General features: G+C 35.1%; 2 protein-coding genes across 2 annotated transcripts; both read right to left on the bottom strand.

Moving 5' to 3' along the window:
- Nucleotides 1-455: 455 nt before the first annotated feature.
- On the bottom strand, nt 456-3,854 carry LOC113672055 (DNA polymerase lambda). The gene has a single exon (XM_027188331.2). The coding sequence runs from the start codon at nt 3,635-3,637 to the stop codon at nt 1,985-1,987; it is 1,653 nt and encodes a 550-aa protein (XP_027044132.2). The 5' UTR covers nt 3,638-3,854; the 3' UTR covers nt 456-1,984.
- Nucleotides 3,855-4,271: 417 nt separating this feature from the next.
- Nucleotides 4,272-11,102, bottom strand: LOC113672008 (vesicle transport protein SFT2A). The gene is made up of 8 exons (XM_089213787.1): nt 11,005-11,102; nt 8,408-8,494; nt 7,769-7,845; nt 7,435-7,516; nt 6,582-6,617; nt 5,694-5,752; nt 5,574-5,603; nt 4,272-4,907 (listed from the first exon to the last, which is right to left on the bottom strand). Exons 1-8 carry the CDS (start codon nt 11,080-11,082, stop codon nt 4,868-4,870), a joined length of 489 nt encoding a protein of 162 aa, XP_089069913.1. The 5' UTR covers nt 11,083-11,102; the 3' UTR covers nt 4,272-4,867.
- Between the last annotated feature and the right edge of the window lie 372 nt (nt 11,103-11,474).

The following is an 11,474-nucleotide window of genomic DNA, read 5'->3' as shown; positions in this document are numbered from 1 at the left end:
TCTCTGTATTTAATTTGCCTGATTTAATTCCTAAATTAAAATTGATATTCTATGAAAAGAGGGCATGCATCAACATACCAGTAACCACAATTTGAGGAAGAATTAATAAAACTAGCAGTTAGAGATATGTTCAAGTCATAAAAATTTAGGAGCAGAATTTTGAATAGTGGCCAAATAATTATCTTATTTCCTAGATTGTCAAACAAGCACTCATCTATTGTTCTAATTTATGATGTCTAATGGCTTTCATAAACTGTGCCAATAATCTGTATACACCAGAGGAAGTTCCAGGGAGAGGGATTCAGCTCCCCTATAGGACTGTTAGGTTTTTTAAACAAAAATCTTTCCCAAAACCAAAGTTCTTGCAAAGACAGGCTCACGTTATTTACCAATCATTCCATGAGCGTGCATTGCATATGAGATGGTAATTAGCTAACAAGGTACATACCCCCTCATTATTTTATTAAATTTTTATTACATCATAAATTTTATTAAATTTATGGAATCATTTTACTAAATTTACTAAATCCTAAACATTTGGATATTTGGAGCGTTTTTCTGCTCCACAACAGTTGACGTAATGCATTTCAACATAAGTGACTTGGAATATAACCTGATAACCAGAATTGGGTGAACCAATCATAAAATAAGAAAAATAATATTCAGAAATTATAACCAATAGTTACAAGTCTTGGAATCTCTTGCAGTTTATTTAGGCTCTAATGAGGAAAAAAAAATTGTACTTTAAGAATCAAAGGTTGCACCACTCCTATCAAACAACTCCCTAGATTTACCATTGTTTATTGTTGTGTATGTGTAACACCAGCCACATAGTTAAATAATTGATTTTTTTAAAGCATTATTGAGCATTTATTCTAAAGATTACTACTCTTCAAAAATACAATTTTTCCATGCAAAGAGATGTAATTGGTAAATGTAAGAGTAAATATACAACATGTGTGAGTATAAAATACAAATGTTTTTTGTAACGTAATATTGATGGTTGAATAAATCCTAGTCTTAAAACATTTCATTACATTAATCAAAATCTGAAGCACGTGAAATATGCTTCAAATGTTTTTTGTAATGTAATATTGATGGCTGAATAAATCCTAGTCTTAAAACATTTCATTACATTAATCAAAATCTGAAGCATGTGAAATATGCTTCAATTATCATTTAATGTCCAACATCGAGTCAGACCTGTTGCCTGCAACATATTTCAATACATAACTTAACTCCTACTGGATAAAAATCAACAAAATCATAATATAAGTATACATGTGACTGCCTAAACTACTTTTTAAAATTAATGAGAGGGTCACTACATGTAGGACCAATCAGAGAATAAAAATATACCCAAACTGAAACTCAATTGAGTATAAAGATTCATACCAAAGGTAAAGTGATAAGGCTAAGGTACCAGACACTTTTGGGATCTCTTAGAGATTTCTTTTATCTGTTATTACTAAAACCAAGAAACCAAATTCAAACAGGGGAAAAGACATCACAGAATCACAGTATAAACAAAAATTGAAAAAAGGAAAATTTTAAGCGCAAAGACTGCTCATCAAGTTCTGATTGTTTGAAGGATGAATAATGTTACCTGGAGGATAAGACACTAGGAAGTGGATGGAGTAGTTTGTTTACTGAACCCTTGTCCCCTAGATGCAAATTTCACAGAATAAAAAATAAAAAGATCTACATAAATTGCTATCTATTCAAGAGTATAGTGTGGTTGGTGATATTTCCAGAGCTAACACTATCTATGCTTTGGAAAACTGATGAAAAATGTCTTACATGAAGGGCAGATGCTCTTGTAAATTATCCAGTTTTAAAAGGCATCACAACAAGATGCATATACCATATGTGACTTGGTCCACTCTAAACTGCTAGAATCAAAATGTCTGCATGTCAAAAAGTATGGTGTGTTTTTTAATGTGCATTATCATTCTATATAAACTAGGGAAACTCTGTGATGTTACTACCAATCCCTTTCATGAGGTTCTCTGTAGTCCAGGCCAAGATAGTCAAACACATCTCTCTCACTGAATACTGGAAGTGGAGTTCCTTCAAAAATCTTGTCACTTCCCTTTCGGACAACATCTTTATTCAAGGAGTGCTCTGAGAGGGACATGCCATTCTTCTTAGCAAGAAGTCTCATGGACCTATTAAAGTAATCAGAACCAGTAAAGTATAACAAAGAACAAGCCCACTCATTGTAAGGTACAACAATGATATCCAAACGTCTGTGCTTTGTATCTTCCCCAGGAAGTTTGCAAACTCCAAGGTATTTTCTATGCTCCCCATTGTCAGATAAAGTAAGATCATCTGTAAGAAATCCTGAGGATTTTAGACTTTCTAATAGTTTTGCCATAACTCCTTCATGAGATTTCCCATCTGGGTGTGATACAATGATGTCCACATCACCACATGTTGGTTTCCCTCTGCGGTAGGATCCACAAGCAAAGGCTTGTAATCCTGGGTTAATGTCAAATGCAGCTTTTTTAACAACTTCCTCAATCTTTCCAGCTTCTTCCCTTGGCATTCTCTCTAGAAACTCATCATAGTATTTCAGGCCAATCTCTTGTTGTCTAGTTAACTTCCCATGCTGTGTCAGATCCTCAAGACTTTTCAGTCCTTGAGAGACCCAAGCTTCTGCAGTTATAGGCCCAGCACCCCAAACACCAACAAACAAGTTTAGGGCATCCTGTCTAGGATCCACATGATCAAGCCTTCGTAAATGACCAGTCTGAACTATTTCCCAGATTTTCTTAGCAAGACGTTCTCCAACAAAAGGAAGGTTGCTACATTCATCCCAAGTTTCAAGTCTTTTGTGATAATTTTTGACTGACGCTATAGCTTTCTTATATCCCAGAGCTCTCCACTGATCTTTAGTGTTGGCATATACTGTTGCAAGAACTTGAAGCTTGTCAGTTATAGGTTGGTTGTGATTATGTTGCTGTGAAGTAGAGGCATGAGCACATACCCAGGTTGCATTTCCAAGTTTCTCTGGAGAGGTGTTGGGTGTAATAACAGGAGATCTGTCTGATTTGCTTCCCTCGTCACCACTATCGGTAAAATCACTGTCATCGTCTACTTGAGTTTTTGAGGTCAAGTGTTTTGGGGACTTACTGAAAGTTATTGTGTCATTTGATGAAATTGCTTCAGTTTTAAGCATTGTGGTTGAAGTTTGCTCATCAACACTTTGTTCTGATGCCCGCTTTTGATCGCTGGTTTTAATATTCGCTTCATTTTTAACAGATTTCTCTTCAACTTTACATTCATCCTTACCCAAAGTGTACTGCTCTAAATCTACGAGTTTCCCCTCGGACAGACACTTGCTCAACCACTCAGAATCCACTAAGTATACTTCTTCAGGAATACTTTTTACACCCAAACACTTTTTCAGTCTCTCTATTTTTAATTTCTTGTCAACCAACACGTGTGTTGTTGAGCTTTCAAAGTTCTTGTGATGCATACCACCATGTCTTTCCAGCTGTTTTGCCAAAATGGATGCCCGAGTTTTTCCGAGACCAACCTCCACAATCACAGCTTTGACCCCAGAAAGACTGAGTGAAAGCTTTTGCTTTTTCCTTTCGTCATTTTCCGGTGAGGATGCTCGCTTTTTCGACATAGCTTTTAGTGTTTTTGTTTAGGTGATACTTGAACAGTTCGAATAGTCCATTTTACAGTTGCGTGCTTGGTTGCCAAGCCTTTGAAAATAGGAATGAGGCTAAGAGTGACCTTGGTATGATACAAACCTTGCTGCTTTTCAAATGTACCACTGACTTTGTTATTACGCAAACTAAATACTAGTTTCTATCGGAACATGGTCGACTTAAGCCTCACTCCAAATCAAAGGCTTGGCAACTAAGTACCCAACTATAAATTGGCCTATTCTCTGATCCGTTGTCTCTTGGTGTGTTTTACCGTATATATTTTTTTTTAATTCTTTTTTTTTTTTTAATTATTTACAATTACAACAAAAAAGAACAACGTAACCAACCAAAAAACGCAAACCTTGGGTGATCAACAACCCAATTTTTTAGACGAAACAAGATTGAGGCCGGCATTGGCATCTAGGTAAACAAAGGGTAGGTAGAACCACAGTTCTGAATTGCAAAAAAATAAAGCTTCAAAGTATTTCAAACCAAACACATTGCAATGGCTTCATATCATGTCCCCTTCTACAAAAAACTAAATTTTTAAATATTCTGCTGTCCCACACTTTGCTGACCATTCTATCCAAACACCATCACCCTGTAAAATATCATTAAACAAATTGCTTTATTTACATTGAACATTACAACTTGCTCTGACAAAAGAGATTAAGAGGTTGATGTCACAAAAGGCATTTGCCACCTTCCTCTTTAAACAATGCTTGTGATTTTCAGTTACTGTAATTGAGCCATAGGAGATTTCAGTCTATGGTAATTGTATCCTATGAGCATGTTCTCATAAATACTGAGGCACAAACAGCAAGGCATGTACATTAACGCCTACAAGAGTCTTGTCTTGCAGCCTTTGCTATTCAAGGTGAACTGCCAAAGACAACCTGCTCACAAGCTAAAGTGCTGTTTGCAAACTCTTTAGAGGAGCTACATTACAATTAATCCAACTTGTGAAATTTAACCTAACTTTGTAATGTTCAACATTTGCAAACTAATTTAACCTTTTCAAATAATCCTTGTTCTATTTTGGTCTATTTGGACCCTTTGTTATTTGGGTGACATTCAAAATTCTCATTCAACATTTAGGATGGAATTATTAACATCACATCAATGATCATTAAGATAATTTTTAATGGTAAGTACAAATTTTGAACATGTTGGTTGATGTCTCCATTGGCAAAAAAATATATATATTAAGCCATACAACTTGTGACACATTTCTTCACTGCATCTCTAAAAGAAAGAAAACAAGATGCAAAAAGACAGAAAGAAATAGTGTTAAGTTCTACAAGACTAGCAGCTCATAACTGGCAGAGGGCATCCCAATTTCCACAAAGCAAAAAGGAATGTGCCAATCATCAATTGGCCTCCTGCCAATCGGCAATGTACCCCAAAAGTTTGGTGATGTCAATTGAAACTCCCTGGCTGAAGAGTGGCCTAAGAATTGTGATGACCTCCAGCCTGGTATTTAACACAGACCTCTCCATCTAACTTTCAGCATTCAAACTGTTTTGCATTATTTGAAGGCTTACTTAGTTAAAATCCGTATGCAACTTTTGATAGATTGCTAGATTCTCCTGCAAATAATGAATAATTTTGGTGTAGCATCTGCTTCTCCCTCTGTCTCAGAAGGGAATACATGACAATTATTGTCATGTATTCCCTTCTGAGACAGAGGGAGAAGCAGATGCTACACCAAAAGTCTCTGAGAGCTTCATCCCATGCAACTTTTCATTTGACAATTTTTAATGTGTACCTGTCTAACACAAATGCAGATATTCCTGGGTTCATTATGGAAACAACCATTAGTTCAATCACTAAGGACTACACTACCCTAAAACAATAAAATCACTGTTCTAATGACCATGAACACAAGACTTGGAAGAGTTGAATTCTCACCTTGCAAATGGAATGTAGGATAGGCAGTACCTGCAAAAACACAATTATGATAATTATGTATATATTCAAATAGCACAAGAAATTATTTTTAATAAAAGCAGCTATTCAAAATTTACATACCATGTCATGGCTAAATACTGAAGAATACAGAAAACCAAGGCCAGTACGTTGTTTTTCCACTAAAATATAGAATAAGTTCAACAACAATATGTTATAATCCTGCAGTCAGTAACTCAGTTAAGAAGTAAAATTATTAGTGTTATAACTTCATCCAACTAAAAGCTTTCACATGGGGTACAAAAGGTTACTGTGAAAGTTTTTTGGTGAGCCCTACCCTTGCACAATGCTATAAACTATAAAGGTTAAGTCTGTACTTGAGCCTATTGCACAACCCGACTGGAGCTAATCCAGGTTTCCAAGTAACATGAAGTGACTAGGAGTATTAAAACTCCCCCCTCCATCGCAAGTTTACCCTTCAGCATTTCATTAGGCATCCCCAACAGTTTGCCAATGCCCATTTATATTCCTGGGTGGAGAAAGGCATTGTGAGGATTAAGTGTTTTCCCCAAGAACATGTCATACTGACCCAGCCAGGTCTTGCACCTAGACCTCTCTACCCAGAGTCCTGTACACTGACCATTAGGCTACAGCATCTCCCTATAAACTCTATATCACATCAAAACAAGACTACACTCCCAGACAAAATTAGTTGGAACACTTCACCGAAAAGTGTCAATGATGGTCTTTTATCAGGTCTCCCCATCCAATGTTGTTAATTGCCAATGTTTTTATGCCATCTTGCAGAATGACATTGAGAGGGACTGAGGAAGTAGTTGAGGTAAGAACCAATGTACTTGAGATTGTAACATTCAAAAATACCTCAATACTCATCGTACTACAAATTTAATGGTCTGGCAGCCTTCTAAAACTCATTAAGTAGTGTCAAATCAGTTAATTAATAAAGTCTTTGTAATTCATGTACATCTTAGAAACCAAGTGAAATCTTACCCAGAGTGCTGCACACAAAGTAAGAATCAGACAGGTCTAGATAAAAAATGAATCAAATTAACAGTTAATTAACAATGTCACAAAGTTAAACATGGGAATCATTGCCTTATTTGCCAAATTATGCTCATGTCATCTGCTGCATTGAATTGTTCCTTTTAGACAGTCATACTGTGAAAGCCTCAATAATTATTTGTCATTGTGTGTCATTCTTTTCAAGCAAACTATCCACAATATGTTAATCATTTAATGTTGTGAATGAATCATATGTAGTGTGCCAGACTAATCATTGAGAGGAGTCTGATCTAAGTTATAAACCAGCATTCAGAACAGGAAACCAAAGAAACAAACAGTTAAATCTAACTTTAACAAAGAATGTTAAATGACCAATCACACCTGATATGCACTTTTTCTCTCTAACTTGTAACCAAAGACCCAACAAAAAAACTAATAAATAAGTTTTCACAAATGGAATAGGTGACATTTGCTCAATAAATGTATCTTCACTGGATTCCTGGAATGACTTCTGCACTGGTTTTTGAAACATCAGTCACTTTAACCAACAATGTTCTTTTTCCCTATCACCCTTACCATTATAATTATGCCAAACTTTTCATATAGCAACACTTAATTTATTCTTAAAACTGACTGACAAATTCAAAGATTGGAAGCCAATGACCATGAATTAAAATACATTGTTCATCCAAGAGACACAAACAATCGTACTTCATCATGTAAATCTCAGTATGAATGAAATTAAAAGATATCAGGGATGTCTGGTCTTAATTTAACTACAAAGTAGTCTGTACATAATATAACAATAACTCAAAGTAAGTGGAGGATGTGTACATCTTACCAGCATTACAATGGTAGCAATCAGACGCTTTTCTTTAAACATATTTCGCAGCTGTTTCATAGGACCCATAAGAAAGCATGTACTGCAAAGGAAGGCAACATCAGTAGTATAACAATCTTGCTGTATTTCCACACAGAATATAGGAAAATTTAGCACCTAAGTGAGAGTATAGCCTTATATAGCTCAATTACTACCAAAGGAAAGGAAACTAAGATATCAAATATTATCTTTTATACGATATTTTAATCAATTCAAGCATTGATTTTATCTACACTGTAATTCATTAAGTGAAATGTCAAAATGTGGCTGGACTTGACCAAGTTGTGTTACTAACCTTGCAAGAGCTGTTACATTACCCAGCGAGTAGAAAACAGCAAATAATTTCATATTGCTCCATAACAAAATCATTCCCTGGAAAAAAACATATTCAATTGAAGTTAACCCTTAAACTCCAAGAATTTATTAAACATGTAACTTCTCCCTATAATATCCATAAATTATCAAACAAAAAGGAAATGAGAATACTCAAACTTTTCAGGCAAAAGTTGTTATCTTGATCTAACACCATATTCTCATTACTACTTTACCAGGAAATGTCTTACAGCTAGAGGGGAGAATTAACATCAGATCTTGGAAGTTGAAGGGTTAAAACAGCCAGGATATTCTTTACAATTTCTAAAGAAGATGTGAAAAATATTTTGTAAACATGGTAAGACCATCCTTCCTTTCAGTTTATTTTATTAGAGGTAGGTTGACACCATTTTTAAACCATACAGTAGGGGGTGCTGTGCTTGATAAAACCCTTGCTTTAGATGTGAGCACTTGATCATCATAATCTGGTGAGTTAAATGTTAAGCTCAGCTCCTAAATCCAACACAAGGCCAGAACTCAGAGAAAGCTTGATCTTCTTCCACCACAAGAGCTGTATATTGATAATATTTTAAATCTAACATTCAGCAAATTCAAAACTTACCAGAAAGGAGAAAGACACACCAATAATAAAACATATGATAAATCCTTTGATCCTTGTGGACCAGCTCAGTGTGGTTGCATCAGAAATCTGAGAGGAAATCAATCAATATCCCAAACTGACTTTAACTCAATGCAGCCTACAAACATACTGAAAGGAAGGGGCTTTAAATTCTTTAATAACATTATCCTTCATAATTGTACTTCTTTCTTTTCCATCATTATAAACCAATAGGGCCAGTTATTTACACAAGGTCTAACCCAAACCATGGTTTTTACATAGTCAGTGGGACCTCAGGCTTTCTCTATAAGAGGGTTGATTTAACCCTTTAACTCCCATGAGTGACCAAGACAGAATTTCTCTTTACTATATCTATACAATATCATACAGACAAGTGATGAGAATAAAGTAAACTGTCAATTATGGGATTACTAATTGATCCAATACCAAATTCTCCAAACTAACATAATGATAATTGTTTGACAGACAGTTAGGAGAATTACTAATGTGATCTTGGGAATCAAAGGGTTAATTGAATAAATGTCCTTCCACTGCTAGCTTTAGGCACCCTTGATACTGTTCACAAAAATGGATGTTCAGATAAAAGGTCCAGCTAAATTGAGGATTATTTAGGACAGGGTTTTGTTAAACAACGGCGTAACTTTGTTTAAATAACAAGCCCATCAAGTTTCACTTAATTTCATTTGTACATCAGGAGCAGGGATAGGACATGGCCATAAGCAGGCTCTATAAGTTTGTATGTCACTATAAGGAGTGGGTTTTTAAAGACCTATGTCTCTAACAGAGTACAGAAATCCAAGAATTTTGGTCCACAGTAAGATATGATTTTCAGCGCAACACAAGTTTTTCAACTCCTTAAAGTAATACTAAATATTTAGCCCATCCTTACAAAATCATTGACTTGTACAGCAAGTGTGTGATGAAGAGACAAACTTATCAGCTAGAAGGTATTATGTTAATAAACCAATGAATTCTCTAAACTATTTAACACATAGAGGATAAAATATTTCTCAAGTGAGCTAAGAGAACAAGTGAAATATTTTTCAACACAAGAAGAGAATCTTCATATCTCCAAGAGGCTATGTAATATTCTATCTATCATATAAGCACCAATGAAATAATAAATCAAAGGCATTGCATCAAAAGGCATTTTTATATGGAACCATTACAACAGTGATCTTTTCACATGTGAAGATAACTTGTTATCTACATGTGTGGAGATATCATGTTTTTGCACAAAAGCTCACTCTATATTTTATTGACATTCATATAATACAAAAATGGATCACATCTAAGGTGGAGAAATAAATAATTCAGATTTTTGGAGTTAATTAGTGACCAGGACAATAACTATGCTGAAAATGAGATCTTATTTTTTTAGACTAGAGAGGCAACCCTTTTCATTCAACCAACTAACATTGACCTGTTAATATCCAAGATCAATAGATTATATCCATGATTAGTATTAGGGATCAACCCTGATGTAAGATGTTACTTTCATATGTGAAGTAGAACACGGAAAGCAGATAATTCAAAATGGAAGGGCCTGAGAAAAAAGGATGACTAACTAATGAAAATCAGAAATATACCATAATAATGATAATAATAATTTATTTCTATAGCGCATTTTCCTAATGCCCAAATGCGCTTTACAGTGTCAAATTATCATAACCTATAATTAAATAAAAATTTAAAGTCTAAAAATATGCTTGTCAAAAAAGATAGGTCTTAAGCTTAGCTTTAAAAATAGAGACAGATGCGCTGCTTTTAATCTCAAATGGAACCGAGTTCCAGAGGTAAGGCACGCACACTGAGAAAGCCCTCAGGCCAGCCAATTTGAGCTTATGTGTTGGTTGCTCCAGTAGAAGTTGGTCAGCAGACCTGAGAGCTCGCCTAGGAACATAAGGACTAATGAGCTCAGTCAAGTACGTTGAAGCTGCACCATGGAGTACTTCTGGTATTCTAACACAAAGCATAAGCTTCAAGATAAACTACTTTTCAGCCATTGTTTTCTTTTACCAAGAAACTGCATGCAAAATGAGCATGGGGCTATACGGAAATAATGCTGAAAATCTTCACGGGCTCTTAGATATACAAAGGTAGATCAAACCCCAAAGAGAGAAACACAACTATCCGCAGGCGAAAAATGTATCTACACCACAAATTACAAAATCAGTTTACATATACATCATGGTTCACCCCTTCAACATGTTAAAAACAACATAGGAAAGGTAAGAAACGAAATGCGAGATCAGATGCAAAGAGGAAGGGGATCCAAACAATGTCTTCACAACAGATTTGATTGTTCTTGTTTCTGTCAAAAAATTTGAGGTTGACTACCTTTTAACACCTTCTTTAGTGAATTTCTAAAGAAAGTTGTGAGCATTTTTCGTTTTCTCATAGGCTTGATTACAACTAACGCAAAGTGTCGGTAATAAAATTACGGTGTTCAACCACGATACAACGGTTTCTTTTTTAACCTAATATACATGTGATGTGTTTCTGGCATGAAAAGGCAGTCTCTCGTGGCCCAAAAAATCATTCAGGAAAACGATATAGGTAGCATCACTTTGTGTTACCTCTGTTATCAATGAATCGTCTTGAGTGTCTTTTCCCGTGATTGTATCCCGAATTTTCTGTAAGGTAGCGGGCGCCATCTTTCTTAAATTACCCAGCATTCATAGGGTTACGAATTTGAAAATAAACATGTCTTGACGTCAACAAGAATTAAGACCACTTTACATCACATTTCTTTGAATTATTTTGAAACTGAAAAACTTGATAACTGACAAATTTTTGCTAATGATATTTTAAATTATTCATTAACTTACAAATCATTCTCATTCTCCTTCTGTGGAAAAAACGTTTTCCCAATGTAGAATTAGCCATGAAAAAAAAACAAATTTTACTCAGCAATGTATCAAACTCCGTCTTTTCGCACTTTCCTCTCAATTTAAAAAAATATGAGATCGAAAACAGATAACTGTGCTTTTCTTTCAGTTTGTCACGTCACGCAATTAGAAAATCAGTGCGTGACCGTCTACCTAAC

Source organism: Pocillopora damicornis, chromosome 8 (genome assembly GCF_964200805.1).
Source record: "Pocillopora damicornis chromosome 8, jaPocDami1.2, whole genome shotgun sequence".
Lineage (NCBI taxonomy): Eukaryota > Metazoa > Cnidaria > Anthozoa > Scleractinia > Pocilloporidae > Pocillopora > Pocillopora damicornis.
This window is presented reverse-complemented; position numbering and strand designations above follow the sequence as displayed.